The sequence below is a fragment of the Nymphalis io genome, chromosome 14 (genome assembly GCF_905147045.1).
Source record: "Nymphalis io chromosome 14, ilAglIoxx1.1, whole genome shotgun sequence".
Lineage (NCBI taxonomy): Eukaryota > Metazoa > Arthropoda > Insecta > Lepidoptera > Nymphalidae > Nymphalis > Nymphalis io.
The window spans coordinates 12,402,301-12,426,041 of NC_065901.1; the positions used below are offsets into that span (position 1 = coordinate 12,402,301).

At 45.4% G+C, this 23,741-nt stretch overlaps 1 protein-coding gene across 2 annotated transcripts; it reads right to left on the minus strand.

Moving 5' to 3' along the window:
• Nucleotides 1-1,999: 1,999 nt before the first annotated feature.
• On the minus strand, nucleotides 2,000-23,577 carry LOC126773236 (sorting nexin-27). 2 transcript variants are annotated; one of them, XM_050493998.1, is made up of 8 exons: nucleotides 23,281-23,577; nucleotides 16,842-16,944; nucleotides 15,512-15,785; nucleotides 15,283-15,380; nucleotides 14,460-14,706; nucleotides 11,033-11,196; nucleotides 10,252-10,617; nucleotides 2,000-3,512 (listed from the first exon to the last, which is right to left on the minus strand). In XM_050493998.1, the coding sequence occupies exons 1-8, from the start codon at nucleotides 23,547-23,549 to the stop codon at nucleotides 3,444-3,446; spliced, it is 1,590 nt and encodes a 529-aa protein (XP_050349955.1). In that variant the 5' UTR covers nucleotides 23,550-23,577; the 3' UTR covers nucleotides 2,000-3,443. The 2 variants fall into 2 exon arrangements, with proteins under 2 accessions (XP_050349955.1, XP_050349956.1); XM_050493999.1 differs by lacking the exon at nucleotides 23,281-23,577 and adding an exon at nucleotides 17,456-17,911.
• Nucleotides 23,578-23,741: the final 164 nt, after the last annotated feature.

Below are 23,741 nucleotides of genomic sequence, written 5' to 3' on the forward strand. Positions count from 1 at the left end.
GAATATACGTATGTGTAGTATCCGACAATAAATATTGCAAATCGACCTTTGAAAAGACAATCGGCTGATTTCAGCTTCGTAGAGCGCTATCCGGTGGTAGAGCTTTGTGCAAGCTCGTCTGGGTAGGTACCACCCACTCATCAGATATTCTACCGCAAAACAGCAGTACTTGGTATTGTTGAGTTCCGGTTTGAAGGGTGAGTGAGCCAGTTTAATTACAGGCACAAGGGACATAACATCTTAGTTCCCAAGGTTGGTGGCGCATTGGTGATGTAAGCGATGGTTAACATTTCTTACAATGCCAATGTCTATGGGCGTTGGTGACCACTTACCATCAGGTGGCCCATATGCTCGTCCGCCTTCCTATTCCATAAAAAAAAAAAACTGTGTCGCACACTACCTATGTGACATTTCTCAGTCGTTGTCCAACTGCGGTAGAGTGCGGTCGCGTTCAATTTAAAGTTGTACGATGTATCTATAGTGTGTTGTTCTGTTCTAGTTATCAACAACGAAGGGTGCCTTGTCGATAAGCCCGGCCGGCCGTCAGAGCGCCACGGTAGCATGCGCAAGCGATCCCGTGGCGCTCCTCGTCAAGACGGAAAGGGTACCGCTGGCTTTTAGTGGGTATTCCGATGTTCGGGGCGCACCCGGCGCCTTGGACACCGGCGAGCTCCACATACCACCCCCCACTGTTCCCGTGGGGGAAACGCGTAACGTGTTTTTGCAGCGTTAAAAAAGGGTGCTTTGTCGATAACCAGAATAGATCACGAATCCCCTATTCAAATACAGCTGATAGTGAAAATGATACTGACCTCATTGAGAGCACATCAAGACGATATGGCCTAGTGGTTAGAACGCGTGAATAACCGATGATAGTGGGTCCATACCCGGGCAAGCACCGCTGAATTTTCATGTGCTTAATTTGTGTTTATAATTCATCTCGTGCTTGACGATGAAGGAAAACATCGCGAGGAAACCTGCATGTGTCTGATTTCATTGAAATTCTGCCACATGTGTATTCTACCAAACCGCATTGGAGCAGCGTGGTGGATAAGCTCCAAACCTTCTCCTCAAAAGGGAGAGGAGGTCTTAGCCCAGCAGTGGGACATTAACAGGCTGTTACTGTTACTGTTACTGAGAGCACACATAGTGTTTGTCATGTATACTTTATCTGTAACTTAAAAAAAATACATCAACATGATATAAAAACGATATTTTTATTTTATTTTTTCATAATCTGAAGAAATCACTTATAGGAAGAATTGATTTATTTTATTCAATTACACAGACACTCATAATTGTTTTAACAACTCCTAATAGATACCGGGCGGTTAGTGTTTCGTGCGACAGAGATAGCACTCTACGAAGCCGAAATTAGACGATTGTCTCTTTTCAATGGTCGATATGCAATATTTATTGACGGGTACTATATATACATATATATAGTAAACACACACACACACACACACACAAATATATGTGTGTGCGTGTGTTTTGTTACTTTCCATTTAATATTCTTTCAAATTTTATCGAGTTAATATCCTTAAATTGTTAACTTGTATTTTTTTAGGCTTTTTTTTACTTTCCTTGTGAGTTATGTGTGGATCAAGTATTACAAATGATTTTTAAACTAGTTTAAACCAGTTTCACCTAACTGATTAAGATAAAACTTTCCACATTTAGTGCTGGTGAGAATTCAATCTGATATATTTAATATAATTTGGTAAGACATTGATTTAAAAAAAAGAAAGCTTTTTAAGTTGATACCTTAGTCTAAATAGTGTGGTTATTAAAAAAAAAATTAATAAAGGCGGTTAATTTAAATATATTCCCTTAATTACAATTAATATTCAGTTATATATATATATTTTAAATATATCAAATCGTTTTAAACCAAAACATGTACATTATTTTATTGAACGAAAAATATAAAAAAAAAAAAAACAAAACATAAAACTAACTGTATACATGTACACATTTTAGTTAAAACATTCGATTTTAATTATATATTTTAAGTATAATTAATAAAAGCTAGTATCCAGTATCGATTGATTTCAAATACAAGTTAGAATCATTCCAAATGGAATTAATTCCGTAATTATTTTAGGCTTGGAAATGAAGTTCATAGTAACGACCTATACTATTGGAGAGATTTATAAAAAATATGGGATTGTATCTGGAAGAAAGTGAGTACGAGACATTCTTGTTGTGGGGAGCGAGAGGGGGAAGTAGCCCAGCAGTGGGGTTATTTAAGGAGTGTTTCTTTTACGAGAGGTTTTCGCTTTTTAACGTGACAGTGACATACTGTAGCAACTTTTATTGACAACTCAAAAGTTGCCAATTTTTCATTTATGGGAACCAGCTTTTAGATCGGTGTGACTCTGAACCTTAGCTACCTCATTATAACAGTACACTATACTTTTGAATAACGTGCAAGGTATTTGCCAATACCGGGTACGCACAATCATCTACGCTGTTTATTTAATCCCACGGTCAACGCTTTGAAGACCTCTGCTTTGGAGAAATGTAATTTCCATTAAAATTATAACCATCAGATAAGCTTCAAGTGTCTGTGTTACCATAAAAATAAAAAGATTAAGTAACATTGTATCTGGTGATTTAATCTCGTGTCGAAATAATTTCAGATAATTTTATTAAAGTTTTTGATAACCCCCCATTAAATATTTTTTAAGCTAAATTCGCGCATCGAATATCATTAAAATACGCGTTAAATTTCTTGCTATTAGTGTAATGAGTGCACTTAAGACATTATGTATATATAAATAAGTTTTTTCGATATAAAAATCGTTTATTGAACGCAAGAACTGTCCAAGTACGGAAGTTTTCAAAATAGTTCGTATAAAATTATTCTTCTTCCCAATAAAATATCGACCTAAAAGCATTATAAATAAGAACCGAATTCGCTTCAAAGGACGCTCGCTGTACATAATTATTACATTAAACTTATATTAAAAAGATTATAAATTCCACTAATAATATTTGATTATGTATAAAAATTTGTAAGTACGTAATAAACGTAGCATGAGAGCCGGTACATTTCATTGACTTATATTATAAATTTAAGGTATATTAAAAAAAATTCGTTTAAAATTAATTTTCAATCCAGCCACGATTTATAAACCTGAACATTTCAAATGACATCCGATAAAACGAACCTATCACAGTATCTCCGTTCATGGCAACCCTTAAAGATAACACATCGTCTAAATTATTCCCAATTTTAAATAATCACTTAAAAACAAATCACATTAATATGATACGTAAACTAGATAGGATTAACGTCGCCATTTTGAAAAGGCTTTTTTTTTCAACCAGCAACATTCTTTTGTATGAGTAAAATCAATCTCGTCAAAATGGCGGTGCTCATTGGCGTAATACCGTTGATATCTTACATTCTAGTAGATTCTGGCCGGTGCGACGTTTTATTCGCCGGTGTCGACCCAGCTCGCTTCCTCCGCTATTCGGTCCATGCAGTTGCATAGAAATTGATACTGGAATGAAACGCATATTATGATCACTCCAAGTGTTAGATAATTTTTTGTCTTGGCCTCTCGTAAAAGACTTGAAGAGTTCGAAAGGTTTAGAGAGATAGAAAAGAAGGCGATTAATTCGAATGCATCCTAGGGCTGTTTCTATGCATATCGGCGTTTGTCGGTATGTGTCGACGTGTGTCAGTGCGTGGCGGTATGTGTCAGTGTGTGTCGACATGTGTCAGTGTGTGTCGACATGTGTCAGTGCGTGTCGACATGTGTCAGTGCGTGGCGGTGGTATATGTCAGTGTGTGTGCGGGACTCACGTAGGGCGTGTGCAGCGCGAGCGCGCGCGGCGGGCGGTCGCGCGGGCGGTATATGTCAGTGTGTGTGCGGGACTCACGTAGGGCGTGTGCAGCGCGAGCGCGCGCGGCGGGCGGTCGCGCGGGCGGTATATGTCAGTGTGTGTGCGGGACTCACGTAGGGCGTGTGCAGCGCGAGCGCGCGCGGCGGGCGGTCGCGCGGGCGGTATGTGTCAGTGTGTGTGCGGGACTCACGTAGGGCGTGTGCAGCGCGAGCGCGCGCGGCGGGCGGTCGCGCGGGCGGTATATGTCAGTGTGTGTGTGCGGGACTCACGTAGGGCGTGTGCAGCGCGAGCGCGCGCGGCGGGCGGTCGCGCGGGCGGTATATGTCAGTGTGTGTGTGCGGGACTCACGTAGGGCGTGTGCAGCGCGAGCGCGCGCGGCGGGCGGTCGCGCGGGCGGTATATGTCAGTGTGTGTGCGGGACTCACGTAGGGCGTGTGCAGCGCGAGCGCGCGCGGCGGGCGGTCGCGCGGGCGGTATATGTCAGTGTGTGTGCGGGACTCACGTAGGGCGTGTGCAGCGCGAGCGCGCGCGGCGGGCGGTCGCGCGGGCGGTATATGTCAGTGTGTGTGCGGGACTCACGTAGGGCGTGTGCAGCGCGAGCGCGCGCGGCGGGCGGTCGCGCGGGCGGTATATGTCAGTGTGTGTGCGGGACTCACGCAGGGCGTGTGCAGCGCGAGCGCGCGCGGCGGGCGGTCGCGCGGGCGGTATATGTCAGTGTGTGTGTGCGGGACTCACGTAGGGCGTGTGCAGCGCGAGCGCGCGCGGCGGGCGGTCGCGCGGGCGGTATATGTCAGTGTGTGTGTGCGGGACTCACGTAGGGCGTGTGCAGCGCGAGCGCGCGCGGCGGGCGGTCGCGCGGGCGGTATATGTCAGTGTGTGTGTGCGGGACTCACGTAGGGCGTGTGCAGCGCGAGCGCGCGCGGCGGGCGGTCGCGCGGGCGGCATATGTCAGTGTGTGTGTGCGGGACTCACGTAGGGCGTGTGCAGCGCGAGCGCGCGCGGCGGGCGGTCGCGCGGGCGGTATATGTCAGTGTGTGTGTGCGGGACTCACGTAGGGCGTGTGCAGCGCGAGCGCGCGCGGCGGGCGGTCGCGCGGGCGGTATATGTCAGTGTGTGTGCGGGACTCACGTAGGGCGTGTGCAGCGCGAGCGCGCGCGGCGGGCGGTCGCGCGGGCGGTATATGTCAGTGTGTGTGCGGGACTCACGTAGGGCGTGTGCAGCGCGAGCGCGCGCGGCGGGCGGTCGCGCGGGCGGTATATGTCAGTGTGTGTGCGGGACTCACGTAGGGCGTGTGCAGCGCGAGCGCGCGCGGCGGGCGGTCGCGCGGGCGGTATATGTCAGTGTGTGTGTGCGGGGCGCACGTAGGGCGGGTGCAGCGCGAGCGCGGGCGGCGGGCGGTCGCGCGGGCGGTATATGTCAGTGTGTGTGTGCGGGACTCACGTAGGGCGTGTGCAGCGCGAGCGCGCGCGGCGGGCGGTCGCGCGGGCGGTATATGTCAGTGTGTGTGTGCGGGACTCACGTAGGGCGTGTGCAGCGCGAGCGCGTGCGGCGGGCGGTCGCGCGGGCGGTATATGTCAGTGTGTGTGTGCGGGACTCACGTAGGGCGTGTGCAGCGCGAGCGCGCGCGGCGGGCGGTCGCGCGGGCGGTATATGTCAGTGTGTGTGCGGGACTCACGTAGGGCGTGTGCAGCGCGAGCGCGCGCGGCGGGCGGTCGCGCGGGCGGTATATGTCAGTGTGTGTGTGCGGGACTCACGTAGGGCGTGTGCAGCGCGAGCGCGCGCGGCGGGCGGTCGCGCGGGCGGTATATGTCAGTGTGTGTGTGCGGGACTCACGTAGGGCGTGTGCAGCGCGAGCGCGCGCGGCGGGCGGTCGCGCGGGCGGTATATGTCAGTGTGTGTGTGCGGGACTCACGTAGGGCGTGTGCAGCGCGAGCGCGCGCGGCGGGCGGTCGCGCGGGCGGTATATGTCAGTGTGTGTGCGGGACTCACGTAGGGCGTGTGCAGCGCGAGCGCGCGCGGCGGGCGGTCGCGCGGGCGGTATATGTCAGTGTGTGTGTGCGGGACTCACGTAGGGCGTGTGCAGCGCGAGCGCGCGCGGCGGGCGGTCGCGCGGGCGGTATATGTCAGTGTGTGTGTGCGGGACTCACGTAGGGCGTGTGCAGCGCGAGCGCGCGCGGCGGGCGGTCGCGCGGGCGGTATATGTCAGTGTGTGTGCGGGACTCACGCAGGGCGTGTGCAGCGCGAGCGCGCGCGGCGGGCGGTCGCGCGGGCGGTATATGTCAGTGTGTGTGTGCGGGACTCACGTAGGGCGTGTGCAGCGCGAGCGCGCGCGGCGGGCGGTCGCGCGGGCGGTATATGTCAGTGTGTGTGCGGGACTCACGCAGGGCGTGTGCAGCGCGAGCGCGCGCGGCGGGCGGTCGCGCGGGCGGTATATGTCAGTGTGTGTGTGCGGGACTCACGTAGGGCGTGTGCAGCGCGAGCGCGCGCGGCGGGCGGTCGCGCGGGCGGTATATGTCAGTGTGTGTGTGCGGGACTCACGTAGGGCGTGTGCAGCGCGAGCGCGCGCGGCGGGCGGTCGCGCGGGCGGTATATGTCAGTGTGTGTGTGCGGGACTCACGCAGGGCGTGTGCAGCGCGAGCGCGCGCGGCGGGCGGTCGCGCGGGCGGTATATGTCAGTGTGTGTGCGGGACTCACGTAGGGCGTGTGCAGCGCGAGCGCGCGCGGCGGGCGGTCGCGCGGGCGGTATATGTCAGTGTGTGTGTGCGGGACTCACGTAGGGCGTGTGCAGCGCGAGCGCGCGCGGCGGGCGGTCGCGCGGGCGGTATATGTCAGTGTGTGTGTGCGGGACTCACGTAGGGCGTGTGCAGCGCGAGCGCGCGCGGCGGGCGGTCGCGCGGGCGGTATATGTCAGTGTGTGTGTGCGGGACTCACGTAGGGCGTGTGCAGCGCGAGCGCGCGCGGCGGGCGGTCGCGCGGGCGGTATATGTCAGTGTGTGTGTGCGGGACTCACGTAGGGCGTGTGCAGCGCGAGCGCGCGCGGCGGGCGGTCGCGCGGGCGGTATATGTCAGTGTGTGTGTGCGGGACTCACGTAGGGCGTGTGCAGCGCGAGCGCGCGCGGCGGGCGGTCGCGCGGGCGGTATATGTCAGTGTGTGTGTGCGGGACTCACGTAGGGCGTGTGCAGCGCGAGCGCGCGCGGCGGGCGGTCGCGCGGGCGGTATATGTCAGTGTGTGTGTGCGGGACTCACGTAGGGCGTGTGCAGCGCGAGCGCGCGCGGCGGGCGGTCGCGCGGGCGGTATATGTCAGTGTGTGTGTGCGGGACTCACGTAGGGCGTGTGCAGCGCGAGCGCGCGCGGCGGGCGGTCGCGCGGGCGGTATATGTCAGTGTGTGTGTGCGGGACTCACGTAGGGCGTGTGCAGCGCGAGCGCGCGCGGCGGGCGGTCGCGCGGGCGGTATATGTCAGTGTGTGTGTGCGGGACTCACGTAGGGCGTGTGCAGCGCGAGCGCGCGCGGCGGGCGGTCGCGCGGGCGGTATATGTCAGTGTGTGTGTGCGGGACTCACGTAGGGCGTGTGCAGCGCGAGCGCGCGCGGCGGGCGGTCGCGCGGGCGGTATATGTCAGTGTGTGTGTGCGGGACTCACGTAGGGCGTGTGCAGCGCGAGCGCGCGCGGCGGGCGGTCGCGCGGGCGGTATATGTCAGTGTGTGTGTGCGGGACTCACGTAGGGCGTGTGCAGCGCGAGCGCGCGCGGCGGGCGGTCGCGCGGGCGGTATATGTCAGTGTGTGTGTGCGGGACTCACGTAGGGCGTGTGCAGCGCGAGCGCGCGCGGCGGGCGGTCGCGCGGGCGGTATATGTCAGTGTGTGTGTGCGGGACTCACGTAGGGCGTGTGCAGCGCGAGCGCGCGCGGCGGGCGGTCGCGCGGGCGGTATATGTCAGTGTGTGTGTGCGGGACTCACGTAGGGCGTGTGCAGCGCGAGCGCGCGCGGCGGGCGGTCGCGCGGGCGGTATATGTCAGTGTGTGTGCGGGACTCACGTAGGGCGTGTGCAGCGCGAGCGCGCGCGGCGGGCGGTCGCGCGGGCGGTATATGTCAGTGTGTGTGTGCGGGACTCACGTAGGGCGTGTGCAGCGCGAGCGCGCGCGGCGGGCGGTCGCGCGGGCGGTATATGTCAGTGTGTGTGTGCGGGACTCACGTAGGGCGTGTGCAGCGCGAGCGCGCGCGGCGGGCGGTCGCGCGGGCGGTATATGTCAGTGTGTGTGTGCGGGACTCACGTAGGGCGTGTGCAGCGCGAGCGCGCGCGGCGGGCGGTCGCGCGGGCGGTATATGTCAGTGTGTGTGTGCGGGACTCACGTAGGGCGTGTGCAGCGCGAGCGCGCGCGGCGGGCGGTCGCGCGGGCGGTATATGTCAGTGTGTGTGCGGGACTCACGTAGGGCGTGTGCAGCGCGAGCGCGCGCGGCGGGCGGTCGCGCGGGCGGTATATGTCAGTGTGTGTGTGCGGGACTCACGTAGGGCGTGTGCAGCGCGAGCGCGCGCGGCGGGCGGTCGCGCGGGCGGTATATGTCAGTGTGTGTGTGCGGGACTCACGTAGGGCGTGTGCAGCGCGAGCGCGCGCGGCGGGCGGTCGCGCGGGCGGTATATGTCAGTGTGTGTGCGGGACTCACGTAGGGCGTGTGCAGCGCGAGCGCGCGCGGCGGGCGGTCGCGCGGGCGGTATATGTCAGTGTGTGTGTGCGGGACTCACGTAGGGCGTGTGCAGCGCGAGCGCGCGCGGCGGGCGGTCGCGCGGGCGGTATATGTCAGTGTGTGTGTGCGGGACTCACGTAGGGCGTGTGCAGCGCGAGCGCGCGCGGCGGGCGGTCGCGCGGGCGGTATATGTCAGTGTGTGTGTGCGGGACTCACGTAGGGCGTGTGCAGCGCGAGCGCGCGCGGCGGGCGGTCGCGCGGGCGGTATATGTCAGTGTGTGTGTGCGGGACTCACGTAGGGCGTGTGCAGCGCGAGCGCGCGCGGCGGGCGGTCGCGCGGGCGGTATATGTCAGTGTGTGTGCGGGACTCACGTAGGGCGTGTGCAGCGCGAGCGCGCGCGGCGGGCGGTCGCGCGGGCGGTATATGTCAGTGTGTGTGTGCGGGACTCACGTAGGGCGTGTGCAGCGCGAGCGCGCGCGGCGGGCGGTCGCGCGGGCGGTATATGTCAGTGTGTGTGTGCGGGACTCACGTAGGGCGTGTGCAGCGCGAGCGCGCGCGGCGGGCGGTCGCGCGGGCGGTATATGTCAGTGTGTGTGTGCGGGACTCACGTAGGGCGTGTGCAGCGCGAGCGCGCGCGGCGGGCGGTCGCGCGGGCGGTATATGTCAGTGTGTGTGCGGGACTCACGTAGGGCGTGTGCAGCGCGAGCGCGCGCGGCGGGCGGTCGCGCGGGCGGTATATGTCAGTGTGTGTGTGCGGGACTCACGTAGGGCGTGTGCAGCGCGAGCGCGCGCGGCGGGCGGTCGCGCGGGCGGTATATGTCAGTGTGTGTGTGCGGGACTCACGTAGGGCGTGTGCAGCGCGAGCGCGCGCGGCGGGCGGTCGCGCGGGCGGTATATGTCAGTGTGTGTGTGCGGGACTCACGTAGGGCGTGTGCAGCGCGAGCGCGCGCGGCGGGCGGTCGCGCGGGCGGTATATGTCAGTGTGTGTGTGCGGGACTCACGTAGGGCGTGTGCAGCGCGAGCGCGCGCGGCGGGCGGTCGCGCGGGCGGTATATGTCAGTGTGTGTGTGCGGGACTCACGTAGGGCGTGTGCAGCGCGAGCGCGCGCGGCGGGCGGTCGCGCGGGCGGTATATGTCAGTGTGTGTGTGCGGGACTCACGTAGGGCGTGTGCAGCGCGAGCGCGCGCGGCGGGCGGTCGCGCGGGCGGTATATGTCAGTGTGTGTGTGCGGGACTCACGTAGGGCGTGTGCAGCGCGAGCGCGCGCGGCGGGCGGTCGCGCGGGCGGTATATGTCAGTGTGTGTGTGCGGGACTCACGTAGGGCGTGTGCAGCGCGAGCGCGCGCGGCGGGCGGTCGCGCGGGCGGTATATGTCAGTGTGTGTGTGCGGGACTCACGTAGGGCGTGTGCAGCGCGAGCGCGCGCGGCGGGCGGTCGCGCGGGCGGTATATGTCAGTGTGTGTGTGCGGGACTCACGTAGGGCGTGTGCAGCGCGAGCGCGCGCGGCGGGCGGTCGCGCGGGCGGTATATGTCAGTGTGTGTGTGCGGGACTCACGTAGGGCGTGTGCAGCGCGAGCGCGCGCGGCGGGCGGTCGCGCGGGCGGTATATGTCAGTGTGTGTACGGGACTCACGTAGGGCGTGTGCAGCGCGAGCGCGCGCGGCGGGCGGTCGCGCGGGCGGTATATGTCAGTGTGTGTGCGGGACTCACGTAGGGCGTGTGCAGCGCGAGCGCGCGCGGCGGGCGGTCGCGCGGGCGGTACAGCAGGCGCGCGGCGGCGGCGGCGTCGTCGGCGCGCCACTCGCGCACGTCGCGCCAGCACACGCGCACGTCGGGCCCCGCGCCGCCCGCGTCGCTCCAGGAGGCGAGCGACAGGCCGGCCCAGCCCAGCGTGAGCGCCAGCGCGGGCGCGGCGCCGCAGTCGGTGCGCGCGGGCGGGAAGGCCACGTGTCCGTAGCCGGGCAGCGTGCGCGCCAGCGCCAGGTAGTCGGCCGCGCGCCGCACGTCCTGCAGCGCCTTCAGCTGGTACAGGCGCGCGCCCGCCACGCACACGCCGCGGTTCACGTCCTCCACGGCCTGCCGGGGTGGATTCGATTTCAATATTAGGAGGAAAGCTCGATTATTTATATTAACCCCGGATGATTGATTTGATCCTTCGAGCCGGATGTAGAAGTTATGAACACTTTTCAATTGACATATTACAGGATTGTATTCAATGTAAATCAATAATCAGTTCGGAAAGCGTTAAACGGATTTAAAACTTAGTAGGTTCTCGGTAGCGACCCGGCGTTTGGAAGTTCGAAATTTGTACAATCCGTGCCCCCACGTCGAGTATTTGGTTCTCAGCTTGATTCCACTCTTGTCGTACCGAACTCCCGTTCTTTCGAAATATACACTGCACTTGTGTTTACGCACACACCCTTGCGCACTATAACATATAATATACTTATATATAAATTGGCCGTCGTGACCTAAATATAGATTATATTACCTGCCAGAATATAAAAGCCGCGGCTTTTTCGTCTTCCTTCACGACTGATATCTCCCTCTCAGGATTGAACAGCCACTTGCGTATCGACAGACAGCTGCTAGAAGCTGTTGAGTAGTTCTGGATGTATAGGGAATGCGGACATTCGTTTGGTTGCAGTTTACGCTCTGAAATGTACAAGATCTTTATTAACCTTAATTTTAACAGAGCGTCCGTACACTAAACAAATAATAGGGGAAGGTGACCTTTACAATATTAATACTCTGAATGCCAGTAGCAAGAACTGGTCAATATTTATAACCGGCATCAACTTTGGACAGTTTTGTAATACATATACTACCAATTAATAAGAAACCCATCCAACTGTGTAATTTTCCACATTTTACTTATTCTATTTGTCTTAATTTTGAACATCTATGGGCAGTCCCAATTGCTCGATAGCGTTCAATTTAAAATAACAATGTCAATGAGTGTCAATGTTTATGAGCGATGATAAACAATCACTTGACGACATTCGTTTACTATTTTTTATTCGTTTTTATTGGAATGGAAAAAGTTTACTTGACACATATATTTACTATTATATCAGTAATCCGTAACAGGCTGTGAAAGTACCACTACTGGGCTAAAGGCCTCCTCTCCTCTTTTTTTTTTTTTGAGTAGAAGGTTACTACTATATAAGATTACTATTATATACACCACACCAGAGCGATTCTGAAGCCACATTTTTTGAGTTCTTATCAGATTTAAATTTGAATAACCCTTTTGATAAATATATTGTTGTAGGAGATTTCAACATGGGAGATATTGTGTGGTCACATAACTCTGAAAATACGCTAGCTATCCAAAACCCATCCGAAAATAATTTAATTATGCAACTATTTGCTTTTATGTGCTTCTCTGGCTGGTGTCAGTATAATGGGATTTTTAATGGTAATAATAGACTATTGGATCTCGTTCTGTCTAACTGTAGTTGTTCGGTCGATAGAACAACACCATTATCTTTGCCTGAAGACGTTCATCATCCGTCTCTCTCTGTGTTGACGGATATTATGTTGAATGATTCAAATTTACGTTATGCTCCTCGAATTGTTCGTCGCTTTCATGTTGCTGACTACAATGCAATTAACAATGAGCTAAATAATATTGATTGGGTGGAACAATTCGAAACATGTGATATAATTAACGCAGTAGATAAGTTTTATTTAATAGTTAATAATATTGTGGATCGCTTTGTACCAGCTAAAACAGTATACGATATCAATAAATATCCTGTATGGTTTAGCAAGTTTTTAATTAAATTGATTAAAAAGAAATTACAAGTGCATAAACGATGGAAAATTTATGGTCATAATAGTGACTATGACAAATTTGCTGACCTTCGACACAGAACTAAATTGATGGAAAGAGAGTGTTATAATGTCTTTATTGCTAGGGCTGAAGATAATATTCATCACAGTTCTCGGAAATTCTGGTCATTTATAAAATCAAAGAAAGGTAGTAATAATATACCTGACACCATGTTTCATGACAATACGGTTGGCTCCGACGGCCCATCGATCTCTAATCTATTTAGTAACTACTTTAAATCAGTTTTTGAAGTAGAAGTGAATCAACCCGAGGTTGATTATTTAAACAAGCATAGTAGTCAGTCCTTAATTAGTACTATTAATGTATCATGCCGTACCATTGAAAGATATCTCTCAAAACTTGACTCGTCTAAAGGCAGTGGCCCAGATGGATTACATCCTATGTTTTTAAAACGATGCAGTAAATCTTTATCAATCCCTTTACATTTACTCTTTAACAAATCCATATATTCAGGCATACTACCACCTGTTTGGAAAAAATCGCTTGTTGTTCCCATTTTTAAAAATGGAGATAAGCATATTGTCAAAAATTATCGTGGAATATCAATGTTATCTATCATACCTAAATTATTTGAGAAGATTATTTACGATACTTTGTTTCCTTTAATAAAACCTCTGCTCATTACCCAACAACATGGATTCGTAAATAAAAGATCAGTTGAGTCTAATCTTGTTGAGTTTCTCGATGTTGTTCTTTCAGCCATGGAGAGAGGACATCAGGTTGACACTGTGTATACCGATTACTCAAAAGCATTTGATAAAATTCCACATACGCTATTAATTAAAAAACTTGCATATACTGGTATACACGGCGATTTGCTAAGATGGATAACGTCGTATCTCCGTGACAGAACTCAAGCAGTCGCTGTCAAGGGACACATTTCTAGTTTTGTCCCCATAACATCTGGGGTTCCTCAGGGCTCTCACCTCGGTCCCCTATTGTTTAACATTTTCATTAATGATATACTAAAAAATTTTCAAAATCCTGATATACTTCTATATGCCGATGATACAAAACTATTTAAAATCATAAAAAGAAGTGATGACTGCTCAAACTTGCAATATGATTTGGATATTTTAGTGCAATATTGTTCATCTAATGGCCTACATCTTAACTTTGAAAAATGCAATGTAATAACATTTTCTAGAAAAAAAAATCCAATTTTATTTGATTACACAATTTCCAATCATTTAATTAAGAGGGTAACCGAGGTTAGGGACCTAGGAGTGCTTCTAGATTCTAATTTATTATTTGACAGGCATGTGAATAAAATTATCGCAAAAGCTTACAGTATGATGGGTTTCATATTTCGCCAGGGAAGAGACTTTAAGCATATCAATACATATAATGTGTTGTATAACTCGTATGTAAGATCTAATTTGGAATTCGCTTCAACGGTTTGGAATCCACAATACTCTAAGTATGTTATGGCTATCGAAAATGTTCAGAATAAATTTATTAGAAGATTAACGCGTAAATTTGGGTCCAATGCTATTAATAAGCTTAATATTTTGTCGCTTGAGAAACGCAGGGAATGCAAAGATCAGGTTTTTCTTTACAAAATTGTAAATAATTTTGTCGATTCAATGTACTTAGTCAACAACATTTATATCAAGTGCTCACATTCCATTGCCCGTTCAAAACATACCTTTTATGTCCCAATGTGTAGAACGAACTATGCTAAAAATCGCTTTTTAGTAAGAGCATGTGACAATCATAATAAACGCTACACTAGTATAGATATATTTAACGAAAATTTATTTAAGTTCAAAGAAGCTCTAAAAAACTGTATTTGTCAGTAATATACTTATCGTTTTTTTTTTTTTTTTTTTTCTGTTTTAAATTATTTTTAATACTTTATTCATATATCTTAATAAATTGTTAAATAACTTGTTATCGTTAGGTTCACTCCATGTTTGTTTGTATAAGTGGAAACTTTGTTGGCTTAAGTGAAATTTATTTTGTTACTAAATTTTATGTATTATATTATGCTGTATGTTTCCCAAATAAATAAAATAAAAAAAAAAAAAAAAAATAAGATTTAGAAATTTCCACTAACCGAAGTTATACTCGACAATTTCAAATAGATAGAAATACTTTTGCACCGCCTTCGATAGACCGATCTTTTCACAGACGGCGCGATAAACATCATCAGCATTGGTAGACTTTAATACTGAAACCGTCACCACTTCTTTATCAGGAAGTAGAACTTTTAAGTCCACCGGCGATGGATTCGAGGAATCATCTGAATCGGTGAGGAATTCTTGAACAGCATCCGATTCGGCTATCACACGTACCGCGCAAACCTATGGAATATGAAATTCGATTCATCAAACCCAACTGGTTCCATTAGTAAATATTCTTTAATGAAACTTTGTTTATCTTATTGGTCTCTAAAATAATAAACATACAGAAAAACCAATGTCACGACAATCAATAACCAATTGAATTGACAAGAGCAAGTCTCAGTTGCAGGAACTATTTTTTTTTATATAGAATAGGAAGGCGGACGAGCATATGGGCCACCTGATGGTAAGTGGTCACCAACGCATGGGCGTTGGTTAACATTTCTTACGATGCCAATGACTATGGAGCCATTGGCATTGTAAGAAATGTTAACCATCGCTTACATCACCAACGCGCCACCAACCTTGGGAACTAAGATGTTATGTCACTTGTGCATGTACACTGGCTCACTCACCCTTCAAACCGGAATACAACAATACCAAGTACTGCTGTTTGGCGGTAGAATATCTGATGAGTGGGTGGTACCTACCCAGACGAGCTTGCAAAAAGCTCTACCACCAGTATTGGCTGCATCAAATAAATTTTACCATATATGTATTATTTTTATTTATGACAAAAATATACAGCATATGTACCTTTTCTAAATACTGTTCGAGACCTCTTCTCCTCGCGTCCAATTGTTGTTCACTCAAAGTGAACGGCCACTTTCCAGGTAACTTTGGAAAATTAAAACCTGAAATAGGATTTCAATTTTGACAACAAATCTTCTAAAAGTGCTTGGCAGAATACTAATATTCTATTTGTTGTAATTAATTATAATCTGACAGTTCACCTTTAATTTTGTAATATTATATAATCACTTACCAATAAAATCTTTTCTCAGAAGCTGATGTAGAGCAGCGAACTCCCTATAACGTCGACTGCACAAATGTCGTCCAGCCATGTGAACATTGAAAGCCACATAGGATCGTCCAGTGTTACGTTCCATTACAATCCGGTAATCGGGTATGGAGACGGGTAGTGACCGCTTGTCTGTGTAGTCGTAGCGTTGGTAAACGGTCGCTCGGGAATTGGCCGCTCCTCCTATAACTCCAACCGGGGCATTTCCGTCTTCCCCTGGCTCTAACCGTTCTGCCTCCTAAATAATTGTATTACATCCACTAATTACGCAAATGTACGAATGAATTGAATTGTACGAGAATATTGCCGGGACAGGCAATTAATAAATTAGTTAAACGTATGTATGTAAGAAATATGTCAGTTTCTAGTTATAAAATTGTTATTTTGCTCTCTGAATTAAACAGTTATTAGCGGTGACATTTTATGAACATATATTTTATGAGTATATATGCTCTCTGATATTTGACGCGTGTACTTCTACGATTATAGTGTACTAGTTTTTATCCGCGGCTTTATCCTTGGGAGGTGCAGATGTTAGATACCTCATGTCCTAATCTGATCCCCCGCCCCTGACAACATATATTCAAAACTTCGCGATGTTCGGTTGAGTAATTAAGACGTGAAAGCGTAACAAACAAACTAACTTTCGCATTTATAATATGAGTTAGGATCATAGACAATTATTTTTATCATCATTTAGAGATCTAAATACATATCTCTGAAAGACAAGAAAACTGTGTTGTGTATCGGCGTCGTCACAATTAATACAATTAGATGGAAAACGTTGCCGTAGTGAAATACTCCGCCTTAGGCTTAAACTAGCTCATGCGATAAATCCGTCTGGTGATTCGATTACGTTGTATTCAATATAGTTGTTACAATAGACGCTATTAATATACAAATTTAACAAATATTAGTTCAGTGATCATTTCTTTTTTATATATAGAATAGTAAGGCGGATGAGCAAATAGACCACCTAATGGTAAGTGTTCACCACCACCCACCGGGTAGCATCCACTCATCGGAAATTCTTAGTATTGTTGGTTTGAAGGGTTAGAGAGCCAGTAAAACTACAGGCACAAAGGACATCTTAGTTCCCAAGGTTTCATTAATTATTTAATGTTTCTGAAAGTGCCAACGTTAATAGGCGGTAGAGACCATTTATTATCAGATGGCTTATTTGTCCACCCGCCGAACTAGCTATTAAAAAACTTTCTACCCATGAATTAATACATTTATATATTTATTGGATTTTGCTTATTTATTACAAGCGAGGAGGAGTAAATTGACATACCTTGGGTGTGACAGAAATGACAGTTAGGGTGAGACAGTCGCCTCCTGATTTGATGAGATCGACCACTTGCTTGTGGGTCGCACCTTCAACGTTCACCCCATTGCTGGAAACAAAATTTATATATTAAAATAAATAACTTACTAATATTTTGAAAATATTATAATGATTTAGGATAAAAGTTGATCGGACTGTACATGATGCTTAATTAGTCGAGTCTTAGCAGTCGAGTTTGGGCAAACTCAAAAATGAGTCGAGACCTGATGTCGAAGTATTGGAAACACTGCTGAAGTTCCACGTGCATATTTTGTGTTTACATTCATCTCGTATTCGGAAATGAAAACACCGCGAGGAATCCTGAATATGTAGGACGTAAATCTTTCAAATATGTTCTACCCTCATTAGATGATGTTATAAGCTCTAGAACCACCTTCTCGAAAAAGATTAAGAGGACTTAGCCCAACAGTGGGACATTTACATACAGCAACTTAAAAAGGAGTTTCATTTCACATTATTGCACAAGATTTATTTAGTTATTATTTTCCCATAAAAAAGAAGCTCAAGTAATTTCAAATAAGCCTAATATAAACTACATCAAAAATAATAAATTTAAATACCTAACAATGTCTTTTTTGTTTGATTGCGATTCCAAATCATATATTTCGAATCCGGTATTATCGCAGTAGTAATAGCAGTAACGGAACTCCCCCACTCCTCCCCTACACACTGACATGTCGCTTCAAGTTCTTTGTTCACAAGAAACCATTGACACAAAATATTCCCATCAACTAAACACTTTTTTACTAGAGAAATTCATTCGAATTAAATTTTTTAATAGATTTTTTTACACTAAAGTAATTAATTGCTAAATATGCCATCAGTACCGAAAGAGATCACAAAAGTCACTAACCCAGTATCATCTAAACACTTTAATATATGCGTAAAATACATACGACTTAACAAAAAAAATAATAGGGGGTGATCAATTAAACAACGCTGTCTCCTTCTTACGAATATCAAATCAACGATGACAGAAAGAGAGAAATAATTGTTTAACTAAATCGATATCAATAGTCTTTGTTAGTTTAAACAAATACTCCAAGTGATATATACTTCGATATGAACACTTGCAAATGGTCTCATACCAATTAATAATGAAAATAATTGGTTAATTAGCAACAGACGTGTTTATTTACACAGTGATTATGTTCAATAACTGCGACGTTGGCCCACATTGATATATTATCATTACGTATTATGTATTGAACCTATTTTTTTCATTACTAATTAATCAATACATTCATATCGTAACAATTTACACACTCATATTTTCGACGGTTTATTATCTACTTCTCTTAAGAGATTAAACGTATGATACTTCTGAAAAAGTTCAAGCATAATTTAGACATTTTCGACTTTCCGTATATCGTAAATTTTTCTGATACTGAATGTTTATTACCTCTTATGAGCATTCTAAGTCAAAGTCTTGATTAAATATAACACTAACCCCATACCAGTTGATGACTGATGTTGAGTAAGAAATAGGACCTCAGGACCGAATTTAAACGAAGAGAGAATATCAGAGGGTCTATTAATGTTTATTATTTTAATAACAATTGTATACAATTTTGTGCATATTTAAACGGTTTTGAGACGATCATATTAATCATTACAGGAAATCGTCGTGAGGACACCTACATTTGCCAAAAAAACTCTTTCCCATATACATAAGTCCACCAAATTGCATCGTGGTAGCACCTCCAAACTTTAGAGAACACCATGACCCAGCAGTGAGTCATTTTTTTTTATATATATTAGCCGGGAGGGCAAATTACTACTCCACCATGGTAAGTGGTAGTAGAGTCCAAACGCGACGACGGCCAGTACAGTCGGGAAGAATGTTCTGCACTAGCCGCCTTCGCCTTGCCGACCCGCAAGATGCCTCTTCACGCCTCGTTTGAAGGAACCCGGGTTGTAAGAGGAGGGGAACACGTGAACTGGTAAATAATTCCATTTTTTGGAAGTGCGACCAAGAAATGAGTTGCCAAATTTCTTTGTGCGCGATGCAATTGATGTCACAGTTAGGCGGTGACATCGAGAGCCAGCACGCGTAGACTTATGAAGGAAGGGGGAAGCAGGAATTAGAGAGAATAATTCCTCAGAGCACTCGCCGTGATACAGTCGATAGAAAGCGCTCAGCGCTGCAATCTCTCGACGCAATTGTAAAGGCTCGAGGATGTTTGTCATGGTCTTAGATTAAATACAAGCATTGGTTACTTAGCTTTACTTAAAACTTGTCGGATGACTTGTTGTCAATCCAAATCGTTTGCAATTATTACATAACATTCGATATGTTCAACATTGCCCGATTTTAAAATTGTAATGAGGTCATCTCATTATGTTTCATTCGGCCAGGAAACACTCCGATAAGTATACGATTATTAAACATTGAATTGACAATGTAACAGAGCTCCCACACAGATAGACAGTCTTCTTAATATCTAATAATTTAAAGTATGGCCGTGGACACATGTCTACGGTGATGCATCGGTTACCGTGTAACGGCACGGGGCCGCTACCGGGAAAGATGCGGCGTCTTGCCGCAGTAGACGATGCCGCACGGTGCATCGCATTTTTATGTTTGCTCAACAGGTTTCCTGAGCACGTATTGTTACACATATTTCAATTAAAAAAAAAATTAAAGTCTCAAAGAAAAATTCTCTACTTCTTAAATAATACAATGAACAAAATAAAAACGTAATAAGAAATCGATCTATATTGATATGGCATTTTAATTACTTTATCTTTCGAGTGTCCAATTTGCAGTCGGTAACGAGAATAGAAAATTTCTTGTAAGATAACGAGCAACTAGGTTACTGGAATGCGTGCAATATCAAGCGAAACACAATATAATAACACTTCTAGCATTGAAGACAAATATTAGAATTAATATGTTAAAATTAATCAGTTCCTTGATATTTGTATATTATTTTTAAATTTAGAATAGTCAGGCAGCCTGACGAAATGGCGATCTGATTTTAATTGATTACCACAACGTTTTTTTTTAAAATATATTTAGGCTAACGCTTGACTGTTATCACACCTGATGGAAAGTGATGATACAGTCTAAGGTGGCGCGCGCTTGCCTAGAAGATGCTGAATAGGTCTTGACTTGAAGGTACCCATATTGTAGATGGTGAGGAAAACGGAGGTCGGGAGGGTATTCCAGATCTTAGTGATGCGTATCAGAAACGAGGAAGCAAATCGTTTCGTACGTGTCTTAAATACGTCAACTACGTACGGGTGAAGATCTTTTCGATGCCTCGCAGTTCTGTGGTAAATAGGTGACGGGGGAACCAAAATAATTTTTTATTATATGTACATTGACACTAACGAATATTAACTATTCTTTACATTGCCAATACGCCACCAATATTGACAACTAAGATTTGTTTATACACTGGCTCATTCGCCCTTCAAACCTGTTCACAATAATAAATATTGCTTTTTGTTTGGCGGTATAATATGTGGTGAGTGGGTGGTACTCGGACCGATTGAACAAATCCCTACAACAAAATTAATGTTATAGTATGTTAAATATAATAAAATAAAGAAATTTGCCACTTGTAAGATAAGTTCCGATTAATGGAGCAGCATGGAGGTAAGTCCACATTAGCTCCAAACCTTCTCAATTACAGTGGCCTTAGCCCAGCTGTGGGACATTTACTGGCTGTTACTCGGTTATTGTAAATATTGGTTATTTATAAATCTGGAACTTTGTTGCTACACGACTCCATTATAGCTATAATATATTGTGTTATAAATTACAATATATTTTTATACAAAACTTGCATTTTTCAAACTATTAATTTAATTTTGATTATGGACTTTTTAGATTATTGCAATTTATCAATCATTGTTCATCATTTTACTAACATTTCCATACTTGTTCTAAAGATTTGTTTATTTTTTTTTATTTGTTACTAAATTATGCTATGGTGTAAGAAAACAAGTCAAATCATGAAGAAGGAATTTACCATTATTATTATATAGTATATTTAAAAATAACAAAAAAAAAATTAATCACCAAACAACTAAACCACAGAAAAAATAAAGTTATTATGATTTTCAATTGTTCAGTTCTAAAAACAATAATTTGAAATATATTATCATAGTCAAACAATCTTGGAATATGCATATAATGAGTAGGATTTTTTAATGGTGTGGTATTTTCCCAGTGTTTTTTTTTTACATTGCAACTCTAAGAAGTGTAAGACAGTGTAATATTATAATGTAATGCCTACTCTTTCACTAATAATTGTTTACAACCCAAAATACTATCGTATGGTTGAAATCAATGTCTACTGGTATTATAAAAACCAGTAAATACTATATACAAATGTTTGGAAAGTATCGGTGGTCTACTGGCCTGTTTTGAAACTTTTATACTACTTATAAAAACATTTGAACATGCCACTCCCAAGATCTAACAGTACAATAAAAATAATAAAAAAACATTGCTATAAAATGCAGGAATATTTAACACAAGTGAAAATACTTGGAGCAGCTATTACGGTGAAGCCTTAGCATTACCATCTCATGTATTTTTAAAATACTATATATGAATGTTTCATAATATAATGTTAATGATTGATTATATAACATGAGGGTGTATAAAGGAGTTTCAAACATTAACACATATCAACACACGCACACAGATGAAATTAATTTCACAACAAACTTTTACTCTCATAAGAATGAGAACAATCATATTATGTGCGGGTATCATTTATTTTCAATTATCTGATATATACTGTGGGTTCTGCTTGATGGAATGTTCATTCGGACTGGTGATAGCTTTACATTAAATTTAATCTTGTAAAATTATTTATTTATTTTTACTTGTAATCAACAGCGTTACAAAAATGGTTATACAGTTATTACTCATTACTGAAGTAAGGCCACATAGGATTATAATTTTATAATACGAAGCTTCAGAAAAAATAAAAGTAAAGACATAGTATAAGTATTAATATTTACAGTAAAAAAAAAAGAAAAAGATTCTTGGTTAATATTAATGCGAGAATTTGTATGTATTGTTTGCGTTTGTGTGTGCACTTATGAACTCTGTAGGTGTTCCTGTCATTTAATAATAAACTAATGACATATTTTAGGAAAATTATGAACCATTTTTTCACTTGTATATAAACTAATTTTGCTTGATAAAAATAATATAACAAATTTTCAAGTCATAAAATTTAATTTGACAAAAAAACTTATTATTGTAGCATGTGCAAGCAATCCCGTGGAACTCCATGTTAAAATGAAAAGGGTACTGCTTTTTGGGGTGCACTCAGCGCCTTGAACACCGGCAAGCCCCACATAACCCCCACTGTTTCCATGGGGAAAACAAGTAATGCGTTTTTCTAGTGTTAAAAAAGAAAATGACAGACCATATTATAAACTTGAACATTCAACACATACAAAGTAAACATTGTATTCTGGGTATAATTATTAGATTATTATGGTTGATAATGAATGGTGAAGTCAAAGGAAGGTTATGCCCAGTACTTGGAAATTAAATGCCTGTTGCCAGACTAAAAATTAAAATGATTTAACATTAATATTAATCATTTTAATGAGCAAAATAAGAAACCAATAAGTTATGTTAATATATTATTAATTATTGTTACTTGTTTACTTATAAAGTTTCAGCCTATATATTTTTTTTAATTTTGGAAACTGAGATTTAAATAAAATATTGTATAAATGTATACAATGCAAATATGCAAATTAAAAGTAGTAGAAGTGTTGTAAGTAAGAATTTTATTATTTAAAGTTTTTTAGATCTTTTTTAGATCAATTATAAATCTCATGTAAAATTTATAGTTAAAAGAAACAAGAATAGTTTGAGTATTTTTTAAATTTATAACATCACTGAAGTATTTATCCATAATCCGTATCCGTATCCGTAACAGCCTGTGAATGTCCCACTGCTGGGCTAAAGGCCTCCGCACCTCTTTTTGAGGAGAAGGTTTGGAGCTTATTCCACCACATTATTATTATTACCATTATTTATCCATAATGCTTAGCTTCAATATACAATAACGAACCTCATTTCAAACAGAACTTGCTCCAAATTCGTCGTATAAATAATATTTTTGTTACACGAAGTCAAACAATTGTAGTTTACACAACTAAGTTACTGAATATATTTCGTAAAACAGGTTTTGTGACTCATAGATTCATTTAAATGATTATGATAGCAACAAAAAAAAAGTTAAAACTGCCTTTATTGAAACAAGAAAAAGCAAATGCTCCAGTTACTCGACTAAAAAAAGCGAACAATTATGGGAAAACCTATAGATGGCCAGCAAATACCAATATGGAAACTATAGAGTTATAAAATGTATGTAAATAGATACGAAATCATGTAACTTACACTTCGAGGATTCTGTCCCCTTTTCTGATACCAGCTTGCTCAGCAGCACCCTGTTCCAGAACAGCACTGACGTGCTGCAAAGGAGCATATAATTCCCCATTGATCGATCTTAACTGCCCACCCTCGGAAACCTGACCGCGAACATTAAAACCAAAACCAGTATCAGTTTTGTAAATGGTAACGCGACGAGGGCCATTATTTGTCACAGTGCCCTTATTATTTTTTTCGGGCCGAACAATACTGTTATTATCGGTTTCTGTCTCAGCCATTTTGGACAATTTTGAACACAGATGACATAGGAAATTGCTGTCGTTAAATGACACTAAGTGAATAAATAGACTGACAGAGTATTTTAAGTGTCGGAATAATTGCTAAATAAGTAAGATCAATATTTTAAAACAAAAATATATTATTATTATCAACCAATCATAGAATTTAAACACATTTTAGAGTTTTGTTAT

Excerpts from the sequence above, each read along its gene's own strand:
- LOC126773236 (XM_050493998.1), bottom strand. The coding sequence starts at position 23,549 with ATGGCTGAGACAGAAACCGATAATAACAGTATTGTTCGGCCCGAAAAA. Across the intron at positions 16,945-23,280 it reads GGGGACAGAATCCTCGAAGT|CAATGGGGTGAACGTTGAAG; the intron begins GTAAGTTACATG and ends TTTTGTTTCCAG. Across the intron at positions 11,197-14,459 it reads AATTGTCGAGTATAACTTCG|AGCGTAAACTGCAACCAAAC; the intron begins GTTAGTGGAAAT and ends TGTACATTTCAG.